The 22542-nt window shown below is 39.4% G+C and overlaps 2 protein-coding genes and 1 non-coding gene across 6 annotated transcripts in view; 2 read left to right on the top strand and 1 right to left on the bottom strand.

Moving 5' to 3' along the window:
- Window positions 1-109: 109 nt before the first annotated feature.
- Window positions 110-15179, bottom strand: ak6 (adenylate kinase 6). Of its 3 annotated transcripts, none has more exons than XM_043707984.2 (5): window positions 15120-15179; window positions 9779-9871; window positions 8513-8571; window positions 2868-3013; window positions 110-1111 (listed from the first exon to the last, which is right to left on the bottom strand). In XM_043707984.2, the coding sequence occupies exons 1-5, from the start codon at window positions 15148-15150 to the stop codon at window positions 922-924; spliced, it is 519 nt and encodes a 172-aa protein (XP_043563919.2). In that variant the 5' UTR covers window positions 15151-15179; the 3' UTR covers window positions 110-921. The 3 variants fall into 3 exon arrangements, with proteins under 3 accessions (XP_043563919.2, XP_087856033.1, XP_043563928.1); XM_087999907.1 differs by having other exon boundaries at window positions 9779-9870; window positions 15095-15165; XM_043707993.2 differs by lacking the exon at window positions 15120-15179 and adding an exon at window positions 12646-14688.
- LOC122539776 (small nucleolar RNA snoR97) lies at window positions 1039-1143 on the top strand. Its single transcript, XR_006309183.1, has one exon. It is a non-coding gene; the product is annotated as a small nucleolar RNA snoR97 (small nucleolar RNA).
- A 210-nt stretch (window positions 15180-15389) lies between the features above and the next one.
- rad17 (RAD17 checkpoint clamp loader component) overlaps window positions 15390-22542 on the top strand; it is a 62715-nt gene continuing 55562 nt past the window's right edge. For both annotated transcript variants that reach the window (XM_043707967.2, XM_087999925.1), the window contains exons 1-3: window positions 15390-15488; window positions 19866-19982; window positions 22013-22294. In XM_043707967.2, the coding sequence (XP_043563902.2) occupies window positions 19938-19982; window positions 22013-22294 (327 nt within the window). In that variant the 5' untranslated portion in view covers window positions 15390-15488; window positions 19866-19937. The remainder of the gene's footprint in view (window positions 15489-19865; window positions 19983-22012; window positions 22295-22542) is intronic.

Raw genomic sequence — 22542 nt, forward strand, 5'->3', positions numbered from 1 at the left:
TGGAAAAATAGATCAAGATAAACATATTGAATTAATCAGAACATTCCTTCCAGTTAATGGAAAAACAGGAAAGCAGTAAATAAAGCAGTAACAAACATTATTACGGAAATACAACCAACACCTTTTATTGAGATTAATAAATTAGAATAGAGAAAACAGGATGAGTACTTTATGCATGAAGTACTCTTTTGATTTTAATTTAAAATCTAACACCAAGTAAAGTGAAACATATTAAATGTGAGTGAATGGTCACACCTACTGTGAACAAATATCCAGTCACCTTGGTGCAGTAATTGTATCCAAGCTTTCCTGTTCAAGTTTAATACCTCACCTGTCTTAAATTAAATTTGCCTTTCAAAGGGGGACATGGGATAGTGTATTTTGAACATATCTAGAACTTATTCATCAGCACAAACACAAGTTTGCCAAACTTGGACAACCAATAACTTACACTACAGGAGACAAAGATTCTGATTGATTGGCAGAGACACTGCCATGGAGAAAGCACTGGGAACACAGTTGGTGTAAATTTGACATTCTTGCACATGTCCTGATGAAAAGCTTCTGAAACTTGTCTCTCTTCTCAATGTACAATATTTTCTAAATTGATCATTTTTTAAAGTCTTATTTACATAAGTGGTTTGTTTGGAATAGACAATTTATAAATGAAAAAATGCAGTCTTTCTTCGTCTTCACACATTCATTCAGAAGCAAAATATTTACAATGAACACCACTGAATTTTAAATGTAAATATTTGACAATTAATTAAATCTTTATATAGCCTAAAAGTCCTTTGTTTTATCTGCTGCTGAAAATACCACTGTAAAGACAGTTCAATGAAATCAGCTATGTCAGATTACATTTGCCATTTATACACAAGTCCTTTGTTTTAGTACAAGGACATTTACAATTGCTAACATTCAATTGTTATCTTTCATCCACTGTTCAATCCATTGTATGATTTGATCCAAATTTCTCTCCAGGTCCTCAGGTGTATTACTGGGTAACTGATGGACAATTTCCTCCCGATATGACTCCATAGCTTCTTCATATATAGTCTGGAAAATCTCACACTGTATGTTGTCCTCAAGTTTCTTTCCACTGTAACTCCTGAAAGCAAATTTAAATGTCAACTGTCATTTCTTACAGTACAGAAGTTAAGCAACTGTCTCCAATCTTTCCAGATTACTATCTCTGATTTGATCTAAAGTCTGTGCTGTATTTCCTAACTTCAGACAAAGCAGCAGAAATACTACAATGGACAGCAAAACATCTGGCATTGAAAAGGATAAAAAAAGTAGTGCCAAGACATCTTCATTTACACTGCACATTTAACATCATAAAACATCCCAAACCACATCAAAGAAGCATCATCAAACAAAATTTGACAGTCATATTAGGAGATATTAGAATAGATAAGCTAAAGTTTGGTCAAAGAGCTCGGTTTTAAGGAACATGTTCAAGGTAGGAAGAGGGGTTTCAGGAGGTGAGGCCACTGTTTATGACCTTGATAGATGAATGCATGGCTGCCAATAGCACAATGATTAAAATGCAAAATCCAGAAATGGTGGCGCACAGCTTTCTCCTACGACAATGCCAAATGAAGATGCAGATAAATAGTGGGACAAAGAAATGAAAAATTTGAAAATACAGATGGAAATTCCAAAATTAAGAAGTTGCTTGAAGAAAGCCAATGAACATCAGTGAGCTCAAAGTGATAGAATATCAATCACTTTAGCACAAATTAAGGCACCAGCATCAGATTTTTGGGAAATCTGAAGTTTAAAAAGAGTAGAACACTAGAAACCAACCAATAAAGCATTGGAATAGGCAGGTCTAGGTGTAACATAAGTATCTCTGAGGGTTTCAGCAAATAACTTGAGATAGGACCTAAATCTGGCAAAGGTACAGAGGTGAAAATACCGTCTTGGTGATGGATGTGGTCACAAGTTTTTCTCAGGGTCAAATGTGGCAGTAAGGCTGCTAGGGAGAGGGTTGGGAGTAATTGGCTCGAAAACAGTTTGGGGAAAGGACTGAAGCCAATGGCTTCATTATTCTCAATATTTTATCTGGAGGAAATTTCTGTTAATCCAGAATTAGATATCAAGCAGTCAGACATTTTAGAGACAATGGAAGAATCTACAGACATGGCACTGAGGAAGAACTAGGCATTGTCAGTGTAGGAATAAGAAATAGGAGATGAACCAATGGTATATTCTGGGGACTGGGAATAATGAAGCAGCAGGATGAGAAACCACTTCAAGCGCTTACAATTAAATAGATAAGAAAGGGAGTCAAGAAAGCACACTTCCACACAGCCTAATAACAATTAAGACCCATTGGTGGAGGTTGACTTAGTCAACTATCTCAAAGGAAGCTGACAGGTTGAGAAGGGCAATCATGACGTGGAGGAGCTGGTGTTGGACTGGGGTGGACAAAGTTAAAAATCACACAACACCAGGTTATAGTCCAACAGGTTTATTTGGAAGCACTAGCACCTTCTGACTGGTAACCATATTGTCTTCCAAACATGCTTGTATGAAAACTGTGTTTAAAAACAAGCCTGGGCTCAAGTGAATTTACCACTGAGTTCATATATCCTCAAAAAACAAAAGCTCAAAAATTAATAGCCATTTGAACAAGATACAGAAAGATGGCCAGTGTCTAGGAAACAATATTATTTACTATTATATACAATTATCTGTTCCCTGACCTGAAGAAAAATACTGAGTCCCTAGGATGATTGTTTTGTGAGTGTGGCTGGAGAGGAAATGACTTTTACGTAAACAGTGCAAATGTGCATCAAGAATATTTTGAGTAAACTGAATTTTAAGTAAACATATATATCATATTAAACAGTTGGTACCTGTTTTCCAATCGGTCATATAAAATTGAATTATCTGTACGAAGTACGAACACAATGTGGAACCAGCGCTCCGGAAAGAAGTCACAACCATGGTAATCTACAATTATCCCACCTTCACTCATTTTATCTTCAAGTTCATCAACCACCTGGAAAACAGATTGTTCCTCAAATTAAATTTATATGAATGTACTATAATAGCTATCAAACACACAGGTGCGTACACGTATGTGAAAATATAGATATACAGATTTTGGCTCAAAATTGAACAGTAAATTTGTTACTGTGTGGTAAAACATTTGTGATTGAGTGAAGCTCAGCTTGTAGTGGATCTCCCAAAAAAAACTTCAATGAATGAATGAGTGGACAAATATTTCACTTAGCGATGCGCACAGTCTCATTTCACATCTGCACTGAGTTCAGAGCAGCAATGTGGTGTTAAAATTAATGTTAATGTCTTCATGTTTAGTGGATAGGGTTGAACCAGGCATAATTCTGATCATAACCACCATCCAGTGATTTGTGCTGTTTGGATATTGAGCAAAGGCACTAAACAGCTTCACTCCAGACTGATAAACCCTGCCAATCTAGCACAGACATGGCACACAATGGCTCTTGGAAGATGCATTAAAGTGCTGCTGAAGCTGGTGGAGCCATAGCTGACAAGAGGGACCACAAACAAAGATTAAAAGACAGAACAAAATAAATTACAGACCTGGGGTCCTTTACATTAATAGATAATGCAGAGTTTTTTTTTTAAGATCAGTAATTCATTTGACTTGCTGGAGCATGATCTAAAAAAATCTAGTCATTCAATCACATACAGTGAAAGCCAAGAATATGTTAGAGACCTCATTATTCTTGTGAAAATTAAAATTTTAAAAGTTGAAATCATGAGCTGAAATATCTTAAAATATATATTTGGTAGAGGAGGGCAAGAAAGAAAATTATAGGCTATTTAGCCCCTGGAGTCTGTTCCAATCATGTCTCACAAACTTGATAGAGATTTTTGAAGATGTAACAAAGAGGATTGCTGAGGGCAGAGCGCGAGATGTGATCTATATGAACTTCAAGTAAGGTGTTCGACAAGGTTCCCTATGGGAGACTGGTGAGCAAGGTTAGATCTAATGGAATACTGGGAGAACTCACCATTTGGATATGGAACTGGCTCAAAGGTAGAAGAGAGAGGGTGGTGGTGGAGGGTTGTTTTTCAGACTGGAGGCCTGTGACCGGTGGAGTGCCACAAGAATCAGTGCTGGGTCCACTACTTTTCATAATTTATATAAAAAGGAACCTCGATTATCTGAATACCAATTATCCAAAAATCGGATTATCCAAAGGAGATCTTGAGGTCCCGATAGAAACATTACATCAAAGACATGTTTCCAACACTGATCATGTCTTTTGTTTAGTGAATAAACAGGCACCGTCTCCAAATCAATGACCACCAGCCCTCTCTCTCCCCACACTTTCCCTGGAATTCTACAGAGGGGTGTACCCTAAAACCCCTTCCCCAGATAATTTCTCCAACATTGTCCTATACTGGGCATACTTGGAACCTGTCAAAAAGTTGCTGTAAAAAGTGGTGTCTGTGGCTGTGTGCGCGCTATTTGGAGACTTACCCCACAAAGGCAGCAGCAGCCTTGTTGTTAGTGACCAGTCCACTGTTGGATGGGTTTGGGGCACGGGGTGGGGGTGTTGGATGGGGTTGGGGGGCGCGGGGCAGTGTTGGACGCAGTTGGGTGCGGCCGGGGGAAAGGTGTTGGACGGGGTTGGGCGGTGTTAGACGGGTTTGGGGGGCGCGGAGGCACGGTGTTGGAGGGCGAGGGGTGGTGTTGGACGGGGTTGACAGTGGGCGGAGGGTGGGGTTGAACGCGGTTGGGGGTGGTGTTGGACAGGGTTTGGGGATGGGGGGCAGTGTTGGGGGTGGGGGCTCATGTGCTGAGTGCTGGGGGGGGTGGAGCGGGGTGAGGTGTTGGACGGGGTTGGGGAGTGGGAGGTGGTGTTGGACCAGGTTGGAGCGCGAGCGGTGTTGGAAGCGGTTTGGGGGTAGGCGGGGGCAGTGGTTCACACGCGGTGTGCTGCTGCTAGTCTCCTGAATGGGGAGCAGACTTTAAAAATTACGAGCCCCAGAGGAAAAGCACTTAATCGATTATCCGAACGAAATAGTGCCCACCCATCTCATTCAGATAATGGAAGTTTCCCTGTAAAAGATTTGGATGTGAGCATATGAGGTACAGTTAGTAAGTTTGCAGATGACACCAAAATTAGAGGTGTAGTGGACAGCGAAAAAGGTTACCACAGATTACAACAGGATCTTGACCAGATGGAAATGTGTTGCTGGAAAAGCGCAGCAGGTCAGGCAGCATCTAGGGAACAGGAGAATCGACGTTTCGGGCATTAGCCCTTCTTCCTGAAGAAGGGCTAATGCCCGAAACGTCGATTCTCCTGTTCCCTAGATGCTGCCTGACCTGCTGCGCTTTTCCAGCAACACATTTCCATCTCTGATCTCCAGCATCTGCAGACCTCACTTTCTCCTCTTGACCAGATGGGCCAATGGACTGAGAAGTGGCAGATGGAGTTTAATTCAGATAAATGCGAGGTGCTGCATTTTGGGAAAGCAAATCTTAGCAGGACTTTTACACTTAATGTTAAGGTCCTAGGGAGTGTTGCTGAACAAACAGACCTTGGAGTGCAGGTTCATAGCTCCTTGAAAGTGGAGTCGCAGGTGGATAGGATAGTGAAGAAGGTATGCTTTCTTTTATTGGTCAGAGTACAGGAGTTGGGAGGTCATGTTGCGGTTGTACAGGACATTGGTTAAGGCACTGTTGGAATATTGCATGCAATTCTGGTCTCCTTCCTATTGGAAAGATGTTGTGAAACTTGAAAGAGTTCAGAAAAGATTTACAAGGATGTTGCCAGGGTTGGAGGATTTGAGCTATAGGGAAAGATTGAATAGGCGAGGGCTGTTTTCCCTGGAGCGTCAGAGGCTGAGGGGTGACCTTATAGAGGTTTATAAAATCATGAGGGACATGAATAGGATAAACAGACAAAGTATTTTCCCTGGGGTTGGGGAGTCCAGAACTAGAGGGCATAGGTTCAGGATGAAAGGGGAAAGATATAAAAGAGACCTAACGGGCAACATTTTCACACAGAGATTAGATTAGATTCCCTACAGTATGGAAACAGGCCCTTTGGCCCAGCAAGTCCACACCGACCCTCTGAACAGTATCCCACCCAGACCCATACCCTATACTTACCCCTGACTAACGCACCTAACTATGGGCAATTTAGCATGGCCAATTCACCTGACCTATACATCTTTGGACTGAGGGTGGTACGTGTATGGAATGAGCTGCCAGAGGAAGTGGTGGAGGCTAGTTTAATTACAACATTTAAAAGGCATTCTGGATGGGTAAATGAAAAGGAAGGGTTTGGTGGGAATATGGGCCGTGCGCTGGCAAGTAGGACGAGATTGGGTTAGGATATCTGGTCGCCGTGGACAAGTTGGACTGAAGGGTCTGTTTCTGTGCTGTACATCTCTATGACTATGTCAAAATTCAATAAGATCCTGGCTGATCTGTGACCTGACTTCATAATCCAAACTTTGTCCCATAGATTTCTATTAATCTAAGACATTACAAAGAACAAAGAAAATTTACTACCCAGGAACAGGCCCTTCGGTCTTCCAGGCCTGAGCCTATCCAAATTCACTGTCTAAACCTGTCGCCCAACTCTTAAGCATCTGTATCCCTCTGCTCTCCAACTACTCATGCAAGTGTACAGATGCACCTTAAATGAATCTACCATGCCTGCCTCTACTACCTCTGCTGGCAATGGGTTCCAGGCACCTACCACCCTCTGTGTAAAGTACTTGCTGCATGTATACCTTTAAACTATTTACCTCTCACCTTGAATGTGTGACGTCTCGTTATTGAATCCTTCACCCTGGGAAGGAGCTTATCTCTATCTATCCTGTCTGTACCCCTCATGATTTTGTAGACCTCAATCAGGTACCCCCTCAATCTCTTTTTTTCTAATCAAAACAAACCTGTCTTCATAGCTAGCACCTTCCATACCAGGCAACATCCTCATAAACCTTCTCTGCACCCTCTCCAAAGCATCTACATCCTTTTAGTAATGTGGCGACCAGAACAGTATTCTAAATGCAGCCAAACCAATGTCTTGTACAATTTTAACATGACCTGCCAGCCCTTATACTCAATACCCTGTCCGATGAAGGCAAGCATACCATATGCTTTCTTGACCACTCTGTCCACCTGTGCAGCAACCTTCAGGATACAATGGACCTGAACTCACAGATCTCCAGGCTCATCAACTTCTTCCAAGTCTCTTCCATTCACAGTATAATTCGCTCTAGAATTAGACTTCCCAAAATGCATCACCTCACATTTGCCTGGATTGAACTCCATCTGCCACTTCTCCACCCAACTCTCCAGTCTATCTATATTCTCCTGTATTCTTTGACAGTCCCTTTCTACTACTCCAACAATCTTAGTGTCATCTGCAAACCTGCTGATCATACAATAGTGCCTCTTCCAGATCACTTATGAATATCACGAACAACAGTGGCCCCAGCACTGATCCCTGTGGAATACCACTGGTAACCTTTCTCCATTTTTAGAAACTCCCTTCAACTACTACTCTCTGTCTCCTGTTGCTCAACCAGTTCTTTATCCACCTTGCTAGAACACCCTGCACACCATGTGACTTCACTTTCTCCATTAGTTTACCATGGGGAACCTTATCAAACGCCTTACTAAAGTCCATGTATATGACATCTACAGCCCTTCCTTCATCTATCAACTTGGTCACTTCCTCAAAGAACTCTATTAAGTTCTTTTGTATTTTGTTAATAACCCCTTTGATTAAAAGGCATCAATCTCAGAAATAAAATTAGAAATTGACTCAGTTTCAACTAACGTTTACAGAGAAGGGAGAAAATTTACCACCTTTCGTATATCAAGGCATTTCCAGACTTTGCGCCTGCAACGGAACAGCTCTCATTTTTAGACTCTCTTAGATTTTCCGATCAGCAGAAGTAGTAACTACTGTATAAGTTCCCTGCAATATCTTTAAAGCTTTAATCAAGTTAGATCATAACCTTCCAAGGAATCCATCCGTACTTTGTGTAAATTCCTAATTTATGTAAAACTCCTACTTGGAATTCTGATATAGTTCTACTAAATCTGAGACCAGTGCTAATCACAAAGTGTGGTATCTGGAACTGAACACAGTATTCCAAGTGTAAATGAATGATGGAAAATAATCTAAACTCCAAATTGAACTTTATTTGACTCCTAGATAGTTATAAACCATGAGATAGTCATTAAGTATTTAAATATTGAGCTGAGAAGAGCTGGAAAATGTTTATTTAGACATCACAAAGTCCATTTCAGCCCACTCAAAGTATACCCAAAGAAGAAAAAGATAATTGGAAGTTTGTCTAACTGTCTTGACTCGACAAGTCTGATCAATTTAATCAGAATCTAAAACTTCAATAAGATACTATAAAATTAGCAGCAAGTGTATATTTAATAAATATTTAAACAAAAGAATGGACATGGGAAAATTACTATATTCAAAATCATTTTGCGTTATAGTATGGTTTTATATCACAATCTCACCCTGTCTTCATCCAGAATGGGACATGAGTATTCTTCATCATAGCCTTCATAAAGATTACCTTTACAAGAACATGAGAAACACAACGCAGTTTACATCATCTTTCCAATCAGCACAATAAATCCTGAGAGAAAGCTAGGGATAAATAAATTACATCAACACACACTTTGCAAATATAATGCAAGCAAAATGTATAACTGATACATTATATATTATATTATATACATGAAACCCTGTAATAATAGCAGGACTGAGCAATGATTATTACTTTCCATTGTTTTGCTGAATGTAAAATGTCTATCAATTTACTTGAACACTATGGACTTGTACAAGTCTTAACAAAAGAAAATGTTTTTATTCATTCATGAGATGAGGGCATCGCTGGCTCGACCAACATTTATTGTCCGTGCCTAATTGCCAGGAGGACACTTAGGAGTCAACCACATTGCTGTGGCTCTGCAGTCACAGATCAGCCAGACCAGGACATTAGTGAACCAGATGGGTTTTCTTGACAATCAACAATGAATTCATGATCACCACTAGATTCTTACTGAATTCAAATTCCAGCCTCTGGCATAGCGGGATTTGAATCTGGGTCACAGAACATCTGGATTAATAGTTCAATGATAATGTCACTAGGCAGTTGCATTAATCAGGTAAACTGATGCGGCGGTGTAAGAATCGTTATGAAAACAGGGTCAACTGAGTTCTCTATTATCCAACACAATTTTTTTTAAAAATTGCCCTATGCTTTCATTTACATTTCACATCCTGGAATTGCAGATTTTAAAACATCTCTATGCAAGCATAAGACCTTTACCAACTCCTACTTGTTTTGAAAATGAATAAATACATTCCTTTTGATGTTACTAAGGCAAGAAAAATTCATGTGAATGATAAAAATCTCTTGTGAAACTCTCAAAGATTCAGTACTGGGTTAACACAGTGTTTGGATTCAAAAACTTCAATCGTATAATGATAAAGAATATTCCATTGTACCTTAAATGCATGGAAAATTAGTCAAGAAATTAAAAGACAGTCATGCTAATCAAGATTGCCAGTAAATACTATTGAGCGCTATTGTCAATTCCAGCTCTCAAAAATAACAACTTTTTCAGCAACAAATGGATTTGTACAAGATCTGACAGCAGACAATTCTAGTAGTTACATTAAGCTGAGGTGTAAACTGGGTGGATTACATGATAACTCATTTTATCCAACAATTACTATATTAATATTATGAAATACTCTTTTCCATTCATGTTCACCTTCTTTTGCAAGTTCTCCCACATTAATGTATGTCAATCCAGTTCTTCCAGCCAACTCTTTACCAAGGGTAGTCTTTCCAACACCTGGAGTACCTGTCAAAATAATAAATATAGACAATATTATGACGTACCATTAAAACAACAGGGTGAAGTTTCACTATATACAATCCAGGTTAACCCTTAAGAAATATGACTTCTGATAGGTGATGTCTTAATCTGCTCGGTAAAATGTTAGGCTACAATAAATAAAACTATTGAAGACAGATACTCAGACTTCTCGAAATTTATATTCCACCAACTCCACCTTTGATATTCTTGTCTTCTGTCCTTATTCTCTCTCACCCCAGTTCTTTGTCCTCATGGGTGCAGACTTTGGCAGCTCATGTGCAAATTGAATTAATTATTCAATAATGGATCACCAGACTTCAAACTTACCTGCAAAGCCAGCTCACTCTCTCAGGATTACCTTAGAGAATAAAGTTAATAAACAGACTTTCTCTACCACTCTCTCCTTAAACTTCTTTCCCTTAAGTGAGCAGCTTATGAATTACTTTGTCCAACTGCTCAGCTGCAGCTGCTACTTTAACCTAAAACTTCTGTGCCTTTGACAACTTATAGCCTGTTGTTTTTGTCCATCAAACACACGTCCTACTCCCTTGATGCCATTCCAATAAACTGGTGGCCATCTGAATTCCCTCAATCACTACACGAGTTGACATTGTTAATTATGCTCATCTTTCCTCAAATCCTGCTCCCCTTCTTCAACTTCATGTTCCTGTCCAAAGTCCTTAAAGGTGTTTTCACCTCCAAAATCTATTCCCATATTGATCCATAACATCTTTCCCATGCCATCACCTTTATCAAGCTAAGAATTTGCCTTACGTCAATGTGACCAGAGAGTAAGCGATGTCAATAGCACAGAAAAAGGTCCTTCGTCCATCGAATCTACTCAGGGCAAAACACCAAGTATCTAATTTTACCATGTCACTGTATTTTCTCATCATCCTTCACCTGTCTGCAGCTACTGATGCAGTTAACCAAACAATTCTTTAACACTTTTCCTCCATTAAAAAAAACTGGTCTAGTCTGGTTGCACTTTTATCCTCAGAATGGAGCCACAGGGCTGCCAGCAATGACTTCTTTCCACACTAATACAATTGACCCCAATGAAGCCATTCTCTCTTATTTATATATGCTGCTTGTCATGACAACAAAATTGAGTCAACTTTCACATACATGCTGATAGCACTCAGACTGAACTCTCCACTCTTCCATGTTCTACTTCCTATGTTCAAAGATTGGATTGTGAGACCATCATAGAGAAATCACAATTCTCTTCAGTTACTTTTTGCTTCTTTGCTCGTGCCTCAGGGCTGAGGATGACTTGATTCCACTTTGAGGGGAGGTAGGAATTGTCCAAACTGGGAGCTGCAGACACTGCCACAAGTGGGGCAGGTGGTGTTTGAGGAGACAAATGGATAGGACACTCTGCTTCTCTGCATTCTTTCCACTGCTGGTGCATGGCCTCCACATGCTCCACTCAATGATTCTTCAAGTAGTTGCTGCCTTCTCCAGTTTGCACATTCTGGGCAAGCAATGCATTTGCTTATGGAGGTTTTCAGAATGTCTTTGTAACATTCCTTCTGACATCCTAGTGATCACTTACCATTCGGAAGCTTGGAGTGGGCCACTTTCAACAGCTTCCTTATTTCCCCTCACCCCACATTATCCCAGTCCCAAGCGCCCAACTTGGCACCACCCTCCGGACCTGTCCATCATTTCCCCCCCAATCTATCATCTTCTCCTTCACCTTGATCCACCTATCGCTTTCTCAGCTACCTTTCCCCAACCCCCACCCCCCTCCCATTTATCTCTCAGCATCAACCCACAACCTTCATTCCTGATGAAGGGCTTATGTCAGAATTGTTGATTCTCCTGCACCTCGGATGCTGCTTGACCTGCTATGCTTTTCCAGCACTACACTCTCAACACTCGTTTAGGGAGTCTTGTGTCATGCGTACGGACAAAGTGGCCTGCAGCTGGTTGTGCCTACCCAGTGCCACAATATTGGGGATATTGGCCTGGGTGAGAGCATTCTTGTTTGTATGTCTCTCTTGCCAGTCAATTTGCAGGATTTTGCGCAGGCACCACCGGTAACGACTCTCGATGGATTTGAGGCGTTTGCTCTACACAGTCCATATTTCTGATGATAATTTCCTATTAACACTAAAGTCATAATCATCCAACCCTCCTACAAACTCCACACCAATATTACCGTCTCCTGATTACTGTAGCAGGCTGAGCAAGATTTACAAACGCAGGACCTCAGAACAAAAGCAGGCCTTTCACCCCTACAAGTTTACTGCACAATTCAATAAGATCATGGTTGACCTGGTTGTGGTCTCAATCCAGTTTTTTGTCAGACCCTCCCCCAATTTTTGACTTTCTCGTCTATTGAACATTTATCTAACTCTGCCTTGTACAAATTCAATAGCCCACTGTCCACAGCTTTTTGGTGAAAATAATTCCACATTTCACAGACCAGCAAAAAAAAATTTGTTCTAATCTCAGGGAACAGAACGTGAAACTGTTGAAGTTAGATGTGGAGTGAAGGTAATCAGAACACAAATATGAGCATGGAAATAGTTGAACTCAATGGTCTGTTTCTCTGCAGTAAACATGATGCATTCATGCAGTCATGTGTTGTACATAAATAAATCACCGTGTTCAATGAATGAATGAATTCCCAATACCTCCCCATTTACAATCCTGATTATGTTCTGATCCTGATGAATTTAATTCACACTATCTCAGTAAACTCTCCCAACCCTAAGACATTGCATTCCTCCAAAGTCCAGGCCACAAACCTCTATGCATGTCTTCTAAGATGCCCCTTAAAATTGATCTCCTTGGCCAGATTTTTGATCACTTGCATTTAGGCCATCTTCTTGATCTCAGTATCAATTTTTGAGTGATAATCTCCTGGAATGCAGTGGATTGCAAATGGGAATTTTTATTATATTAAAAGGTGCTAAAAAACTGCAAACATTTTAGAAAAATACTATATATGGTTCATTAGGAATAACTGATATTTTAGATCAAAATCTCATTTCAACAGTCTTCATTTTAGAAAGCACTTATTCCAGTTGAATGCATTGTGGGAATGAACTGAACTACATAGAAACAGTGAAACTAAGAGTAGGATTAGGCCATTCAGAACTTCCAGCATCCTCCACCATTAAATATGATCAGGCTGATCATCGAACTCACTGTCCAATTCCTGTTTTCTCTCCATACCTTCTTATCGCTTTAGATCTTAAAACTACACAGAACTCTTTTTTGAAACAATTCAATGTTTTCGTCTCAACCACTTTCTGTGGCAGAGATCTCCAGAGGCTCATCACTCTCTGGGTGAAGAACTTTCCCCTCATCTCGGTCCAAAATGGCCCATGTTGTATTCTAAACTGCGACCTCTGGTTCTGGACTCCCTGGTAAACGGGAACATTCTTTGTGTTTACCCTGTCTGGTCCTTTCAAAATTTTATATTTTGAAATCTTGAAAGTTGATCATCAATGCATCCAGTATTTCTTGGGCCACTTTCTTAGGGTTCTCTGTGATGTAGATTTTCGGGCCCTGGGGATTTAACCGCCTTTAGTCCCATCAATTTCCCGAACACCATTTCCCCACGAACAGTGATTTTCTTGGATTCCTCTCTCTCATTTGGTCCTGTGTTCCCCACCATTTGTGGGATGTTATTGAGTCCTCCTTTGCAACACAGAACCAAAATATGGATTTAGTTGGTCTGTCGTTTCTTTGTTCTCCATTCTAACTTCCCCTGTTTCTGAATGTAATTGTTTCCACCAAGCTTTTTCACTTTACATCGCCATAAAAGCTTTTAGAATCAGTTTGTATATTCCCCGCAAGTTTATTCTTGTACTTTATTCATAAGAACGTAAGAAATAAGAATAGGAGTAGGCCCATTGAGCTTGCTCCGCCATTCAATAAGATCATGACTAATCTTTTTTGTGGACTTAGTTCCACTTATCCACCCACTCACCATAATCCTTAATTCCTTTACTATTCAAAAATCTATCTTTGCCTTAAAACATTCAATGAGGTAGTCTCAACTTCTTCACTGGAAAGGAAAATCCACAGATTCACAACGCTTTGAGTGTAGAAGTTCTTCCTCAACTCAGTCCTAAATCTGCTCCCCCTTATTTTGAGCTTTGCCCCCAATTCTAGTTTCACCTGCCAGTGGAAACAACCTCCCTGCCTCTATCTTATATATTCCCTTCTGAATTTATATATTCTTGTATAAGTCCTTCCTTCCTCTCCCCTCCTCAGTTTTTCTAAATTCTACTTAGTATAGTCTCTACCCAATCTCTCTTCATAAACCAACCCTCTCAACTCCAGAATCAATCTAGTGAACCTCCTCTGCACTCCCTCCAGTGCCAGTACATTCTTTCTCATGGAGGGAGACCAAAACTGTACACAGTACTTCAGGTGTGGCCTCACCAGCACCCTACATAGCTGCTGCATAACCTCCCTGTCTTTAAACTTCATCCCTCGAGCAAGGGAAGACAATATTCTACTTGCCTTCTTAAATCAATCACTGCATCTAAAAACCACCTTTTTAAGATTCATACACAAGAACACCCAGGTCCCTCTGCACAGCAACATGCTGCAATTTTTCACTGTATAAATAATAATCTATTTTGCGGTTATTCCTACCAAAATGGATGACCTCACGTTTACCAACATTGGATCCATCTGCCAGACCTTTGCCCACTCACTCTGCAGACTTTGTACTTAGAGGAGAAAGTGAGGTCTGCAGATGCTGGAGATCAGAGCTGGAAATGTGTTACTGGAAAAGCGCAGCAGGTCAGGCAGCATCCAGGGAACAGGAGAATCGACGTTTCAGGCATAAGCCCCCCAGAAGGGCTTATGCCTGAAACGTCGATTCTCCTGTTCCCTGGATGCTGCCTGACCTGCTGCGCTTTTCCAGCAACACATTTCCAGACTTTGTACTTACTCTACAGATTTCCAACGTCCTCTGCACATTTTGTTCTACCACTCATCTTAGTGTTACTGGCTAACTTTGAAATTCTCCCCCTCTTAATCGATCCTTTTGTTGTCCTTTGCTGAAATCTAAACTGCTCCCACTCAGGTCTGCGGTTTTGGGCCAACTTCTCCGCATCTTCCTTGGATCTAATACTATCCCCAATTTCCCTTTTTGTTTTGTTTTGATGCCATGGCGAAAGACAACAGAAACGGCAAAGAAAAATATTGATCCAGGTATGAACAAAAAGTAACTTTCTGGTCGGGGTTTGAGTTACTCGACCTGTCAACAGGATGTTCGGCTCCCTCGCCATGTTCCAGGCGCGTGTGGTCGGACTCCTGGGGTCCTTCCCTTGGTCCTGACCATCTGTATGCGCGTCATGGCCTGTCCTTTCCACCATCATCTGAAGTGATTCAAGAAATTATATACTAACAGACTGAACCCGGTCCGGTTTGCGACTGATCTGAGCGGAAAACAAAGATTCAATATCTCGTCGCTCTAACATGGAAGGACTACAGGCACTTCTGAAGATAGCTAACAGCCTGCGCCGGTGGCAGGAAGGCCCCCGGAGTGCAGTTGGAGTTTTTTAAACCGGACGGAGGGAAGTGAGAGTCCGGGGTTTTGCGGTGAAAATTCTGACTTGTTTGGCAGGTATGTGTGGACAGGTCATTTCAACTTGATAATGCAGTGTCCTGGCTGCTGCACTAACATTCTGTGCCCCTTAAAGGTTTTTGATTTTTGTCCTGGCCTCGGGACCATGGTCCAAGAAGTAGCCGGGCTCTGCGCTGCAAGTCTGGGGACCCCATCCAGATCCGCTGCTTCTGTAAATTCAGCGTTTTGCATAAGCAGTAGGTATTCCCTTCACTCTGATTACAGGCGGAACAATGTTGGTAGAAACCAAGAATCTCCCACCTGTCTTCTGCGCAGGTAGAAGTAGGTTGCAATGTTCTCTTTGCCGTGTATCTGTCTGTTTCCCATGCTGCGTTTACCTTTTCCCTTTTGTGCTGCTATTTGTACGCTTGAGGTATTAAAATCCCAACTCACTTCTCTGGAATTTATTGCCCAAATGTTCCGTCTGTCTGACTTGTTGTTTCATCTTGTCAAAATTACTCGGTCGGGAATGCTCATGTCTGTCAAGTTCTGTATTCTTCTCTTTCTTCCCCGATCCCCCAAAAATCGGTTTACCGAATTGAAGCTTCATTTTCTACCTAGTTTTAAACTGTTTGTTCCCAAACCAAAGTGTGACTCCAAACTGTCAGCAATAATGATTTTCTAATAGGTGCTCTCCAGGACAATTAAGAATTGGCAACAAGTACCATCTCTGCTAGTGATGACCACGTCCTTGAAAGAATAAAGGAAAATAAAATCAAGATATGGAATCCTTTAATATCTTTGCCTGTATCTCCCATTACTTTCCTTGTTCAATCTTGCCTTTTGGTTTTTGGTTCCCCAATTTGTACATTTGAGTTCCTGCATAATGGTTTTGCACCATACACCAAATGCCACTATATAAATATTTGTTTATGTGTAATATTATTGTAGATAACTAGGGGCTAATTGTTGTGTTACTGTGTGCAAATCAGTTATGTGCCAAGTAATAATGCACCTGTCCATCAGTCACTAGGAGAACAGCAAGAAATATACATGACGAAGCTCCAATATTTTGAATCCAAAGTGGGATTATGTTTAATCTCTGAGAGCCAGAAGATGTAATGTGCAATGTATAAAAACAAAAACAGAAATTGCTGTAAAAACCCAGCAAGCCTAGAAGGCTCTCTGAAACTGAAGTGTTAATTCTGCTTTATTTCCACAGATGCTTGTGGACATGTTGAGATTTTTCAGTAATTTCTGTTTTTGTTTCTGATTTCCAACATCTGCAGTTTTTTTATATATATTGTGTACATACTGTACACATTGCCATTCCAAAATCAAGGATAAGAGGTCTTCTTTTGATTAATATCAGACTGTTTGTTTAATTATGGAACCCTACCATTTGAGTGAAATATTTTCTTAATGTCTGCTTTGCCCTTTCCAAAATGTAGCACGGTGGCTCATTGGTTAGCGATGCTGCCTCACAGTGCCAGAGACCCAGGTTCAATGCCAGCCTCAGGAGATTGTCAGTCTATGTGGAGTTTACACATTTTGCCCATGTCTGCTCCAGTTTGCTCCCACAATCCAGAGATATGCAGGTTAGATGAATTGGCCATGCTAACTTGCCCATACTGTTTAGAGATTTGTAGGTTAGGTGTATTAGTCAGGGGTAAATATAGAATAATAGGGGAATGGGTCACTGTCAACTTGTTGGACCAAAGGGCCTGTTTCCACACTTAAGGGCTTGTCAGATTCAAAATGTTTTTCCTTAGTTTGCATGTACGTAATCAGCTCAGATTTATGTTGTCAAGATAAAAATCTAGTTTTAGGATTTAAACAGACACCATTAGCTTTCCCGCCTGAAAGGGATGCGATTTTGTTGCTTATCCCACCAGCTACATGTTAATAGTTTTAAATGGCAAGTCACTCTCGATCTTGGTTTTTCTACCTCTCTCGCTCTAATTTTGAACCTCCAGAAAACTTAGCTTTGACCAAACACTTAATCACTTGCTATATTGTTTCTTGCTTTGCATCAGTGTTGATTTTTGTCTGACTATTTTCTGTGAAGCACTTTTTTCTGTGTTAAAGGCACACATTTAAGTTGTTCAAGATATAATAGATTTGAATCACTCCCTTTTAAATCTAGCATCTGGCTACTTGGAAAAATCAAACCAGTCAGTCAGTGCAGTGTGGTAAAGTTTGTACAATATGTGAATTTGTATCAATTTTTCAAAAATATATTCGGGTCTATGTATTTAATTCATCCTGTTTTACATGCACTAGCTACAGGAAATGGTGAGGTTGTTTGGCTAAATTTTTCAAAGTGCACTGGTCCACTGCCTTGACAGTAATAAGTAAGCAAAGGGTAATGTAATGTCTCTAGCCAAATGAAATCTATTAATTCCACTATTTGAATTGGCCGAGAAGCATTTTCATTGACTGCAGATTGTAAAAGTACTGTAATTACACAATTCATTGCATGTCAAAAGGTTTCACTGGTATTGCATGTATGGAAACACAAAGTGATTATCTGGGACATGATGGTACCTTTAATAACTCCCAAATGTCTTATGGATTGCTGCAAATTTTTAATTTAAATTAATTTTCACATGTTACATACGGTGTTCCTTGCATTCTGTACGATATAATTTTGCTGTTACGCTTCAGTCAAACTTACGTTTTCAACTTTGTACAAGTGGCCACCTCAGAGTGCTTATCCTGACACCCAGTGTGGCCCTCTCAATAGTTCTAATAGAATCCCTACAGTGTTGAAACTGTTCATTTGGCCCAACAAGTCCACACTAGCCCTCCAAAGAATGGCCCACCCAAACCCATTCCCCCTACCCTGTTACCCTACATTTACCCCGAATAAATGCATCTAACCTCCATATCACTTAAACAATGATTTCTGTGCAATTAATGGGTTTGAACTGCCTCAAAATTGTTTGAAACTTGCATTTTGCAATGTTCAAAGGTATAAGGTTTCCATAATTTTGTTTTAGAATGCAATCTGATTAAGTAGTTTATCTTTTTATGTTCCTGAAATGAAATATGTTCAAAATTTAAATCGTCTAACTAGCCAGTTTCAAATTATTTGTTTTTGTTATGTTCATTACACCTGTTCAAACAATAAATTTCTTGATTGTTGTCATCTGCCTATTTTATGGTTGAAAGCAAATTGTAAGTTTCTTTAATCACAGTTTACAATTCTTCTTTTTTTTTGCATTGTTTTTCTTAAATATTGGAATCCAAAATAGATCATTCTGTATCATGTACCTTTTTTATGGTATTCTTATATCAACTAGGAATTTGTTAATTGTTAGTTTGAAGAAAGACAATATAGAGAAATAACCTGTAATATCATGCCACCTTAGTCTGTCATTCCTCTAGTCCCTCCTGCTTGTTCATCATTCAATATCTACAAATGGTCTGATCAAAACCTTCTATGGGGATAAAGTATATTTGTATTATTTTACCTATGAAAAACTTCTAAAGGCTAAAATCTGACCCTGAATTATATAAAGTGGATTACCTTCCAGCTAATTTTCAGCTGCTCCTCCTATTTTCTCATTACCAATGATGTGCTGTGGTAAGATTTAATGGACAAACCCACCTTCTGCTCTCAAAGAAATATGCAATTATTGATCTCAGTACCTCTGAGTTAGGAATGGACTGATGAAAGCAGCAAAAGTATCTGTTTAACCACTTCTGAAGTGTTCTGTTTTCAAGTGATCGTGGACAGTAATTATTAATCATCCATTTGTAGATGCCCAATTGTGTTCTCACTGACATTACTTCAGCAGGATAACTGGCTTGTGATCAAGCTCAGAGTGATGGCTGACTTTATAACCACCTCCCCCAACTTCACTTTCTCAGCTAAAGGATAGTGAGGTCAATTGTATTATTTCCAATTGTGAAAATCTGCACTTGAATTATACTTTGACTGAAAATGCTTTTTTTTAAAAAAAAAAGTACTGAATTATTAGTTAGATTAAGGCACAATAGTTATTCCTTTGGAAGTTTTAGATTAAAACTGACAAAATGTACCTGGTACCGAAAAGATCTCGTTTAATTTTTTGCAGCTGCCTCAAACTTGTTCGATTCAGTGTAATTATAGAAAGCCTGAAATAGTGATTACATTGCAGGGGTGTATGCCACTTCTGTGTATGTGTTTTGCACAATGATCTTGATACTGTTGGAAAAATTGGATGTGAATCACTATATGCCTTTAAAATTCCACAAGCCTTTGTACTGTTTAGGAGATTTAGCCAAATAATCTAACACAATCGAGCAGAAAATCCATGTCTGAGTTTACCCATTCAGTTTTACTAATGACTTGCATCTAGGTGACAATATATATATTTTGTTAATTGAAAGTACTTCGTAACAGAGGTAAATGATTGAGTTAAAACTTGATATTCTCTTTCCTTCCTGAAGCTGAACTTGAGAGAAGTGACTTTATTATTGATGGTGCAGAACGTAGCCTGCTTATGAATAACTCCCAAGTTGATGATGTCAAAATCCTCTATCAGCAGACAGGTTGTTTCTGCTAAGGTAAATGTATTTTGCAATCAGTATGTTGGGTTTATAGTTTGTACATTTTGAAAGTTATAGTACCTGGGTGATAACACAAGTTGTTCCCTTGTTTCTATTTGCAATAGTCATGCTACATCTGTTTCAAATGGAAGTCGAAGCTGCAATTATGTTGTAAATGGTAAATTATTCACATTTAGAGGAATTATTCTTACTTTTTAATGCTCAGAATACTACATTTTTGATTTTGTTGTTCAAGACATGAATTTCTGCAACTTGCTGATGCATGGCAGTGTTTGCGACAAATAGCGTAATTTGGTAAATATATCAAGGAGAAGCACTTTCGGGTAGAGTTAGATGAACTAAAGCAAGAGGAGGCTTGTGTGGAACATAAACATGAGCGGTTTAAGCTGAAGGATGATTTGTGTACTGTATATCCAATGCAACTTTAATTAGTTCAGTAGATAAAGCATTTCAGTGAGCCAGAAGAGTATGGGAAGAGCTGAGTTCACCTACCATTTCGAGTTATTCTCAGCTGAGCAACAGAAAGTGCCGGAAGTTCCTTGGGTTTGAGAGAGGGAGGAAATTCGGCACCCTGTTTCTCACTGCTGTCCAGTGACCATTGCTGAAAAACTGAGATACCCCAGGGTAATCCATGAAATCAAAAGTCAATTTAATAGACCTGTTTATGCCCCTTTTAAGGCATAACAAACATATCCAATTAAATGATAATACTCAAACCAGCTACTGCCAATGCTGGACTGGAAAAACTTAGCAGGTCTGGCAACATCTCTGAACAGAGAAACAGAATTAACAGTTTGAGTTGCATATGATGCTCCTTGAAACTCAATTGTTATAAATGATAGTATAATTTGTTCTGTGCTTCCTGGTCCCAGAAATCCTCAACAGCAGTAGCAGACACGAGTTACTCTGCCAGTGACACATGGCGGATGTTGCCATGAAAGAGAAGCAGACAGCAAAATAAAGAATGCCGTTGTTGTGTTTATCCAACACCACTTGACAGGGACAGATCATGAGACAATGCCATACTTGTCTGAAACCCTCTGTTTGAGTTGACAAAGAAGCAGAAATTGAGATCCAGCCCTTCAAATAATTATTCATTAACAAGTCTCAACAGAGAAAGTTTCTATGTGAGAGGTATCAGAGGGACTAAAACATACGGGGGCAATACACCCAAATTATTTTTAGACTCCTTGGGTAAATTGGAACAGAGGAAAAAACTCAGTAATATTTTTTAAAATTGGACTGCATTTGTTTTTGAATTTCTTTAGAGAATGTTGTTCATATTTGTCATCTTTATGTCCAGGAAATTTCAATTTAGTTTGATTTAAGCTTTCAATATACTAACAAACTGTTTGTTTAATAAACAACATTGTTGCAGATTGCTTTGCATTCCTCTGAAATACTGTTCTTGGTTAAGGTTGATGTGTCTGGCCTTGCTAAAGTGGAATAATTGGCATTTCTGTAACAGTACTTTTAAAATAAGTTATAAAACTTTATATTGTTAAATACCCATATTGATACTGTACTTTTCCCTAAATTTAATTACATTATCAGAAGTTTAGTAGAAATAAACATGCCAGTTTGTAAATATATGTAAGTTAAAGATTTAAGACTACTTGCTGTATCTCATCATATGAAAGAAGATTTACTTGAGGAAACAATGTGATTATATTGCAGTTTTAATCTAGTAATTACCTCCTATTGAATGTCATTATGTGAACTCCGCATAACTCTCTAGCAAGTAATAATAAACTTGTTCTTGAAGATATAAAGAATTCTGCTAGGTTGATGAGGGCTAAATTATATGAGTGACATTGATTCTCACTTCTTAGCCAATATTCATCCCTCAATCGACATCTTGAAGAGAAAAATGATCTTGTCCTCACATTCTTTCCAGGCATGTGCACATTCTCTGCCATATTTTTAGCTGTGACTTCAAATATACTTAAGTGACTGTAATGAATTTTGAGATGACCAGTCATGAAAGGCAATATATTAACTTGTCTTTTCCACAATTGCCATTTTAGGTGACACACTGGGTGAATCCGTCTTTTGATGGTATAAGCAATTCTAGTTTACCGGTAATCTCAGACAGAAAACAATCTGGCAATTCAGGGTCCAGTGCTGGAGTTCAGAAAATTCTTTCGAGAGAACAAGACAAAACATTGCCGTCCTCAATCTTAAACGTCACAAAGAGCAGAAGAAGGACAAAGGCGTCAGGTGCAGACCACATCTTTGACTGTTGTAGACAAAATTCAGTTTCAAATTCTGATAAAGCCTGGGTGGATGAATATAAACCTCAAAATCAGGTACGTATGTAATTTATAATAAATCCAAAGAAGTTTGGGCATATAGATTTTAAAACAAATTTCCATTGTTGTTTTCAACACTTGCATGTATTGTGTAATAGTGCTTATCAGTGCAGCCTTTGTACGTATGATTAAGATGGTGTTACATCTTTTAAGCAGTTTAAGATTTCTTTTGGATTCATGACTCATTCTGTGAAGTAACAATGTTAATTTCTAATTGCACATGTTAGGTTCTTCTGAGATTTCAC

Source organism: Chiloscyllium plagiosum, unplaced genomic scaffold (genome assembly GCF_037043375.1).
Source record: "Chiloscyllium plagiosum isolate Xiang-an unplaced genomic scaffold, Cpla_swu_hap1 HiC_scaffold_2, whole genome shotgun sequence".
Classification (NCBI taxonomy): Eukaryota; Metazoa; Chordata; class Chondrichthyes; order Orectolobiformes; family Hemiscylliidae; genus Chiloscyllium; species Chiloscyllium plagiosum.

What these genes read in the sequence shown, in the direction of transcription:
- ak6 (XM_087999907.1), bottom strand. Translation starts at nt 15,150, where the DNA reads ATGGCGAGGGAGCCGAACATCCTGTTGACAGGTCGAGTAACTCAAACC. An exon ending in GTAACTCAAACCCCGACCAG is followed by an intron (nt 9,871 to 15,094) that starts AAAGTTACTTTT and finishes TATTTTGACAGG; the next exon opens with TACTCCAGGTGTTGGAAAGA. An exon ending in CCATTCTGGATGAAGACAGG is followed by an intron (nt 3,014 to 8,512) that starts GTGAGATTGTGA and finishes TCTGTTTTCCAG; the next exon opens with GTGGTTGATGAACTTGAAGA.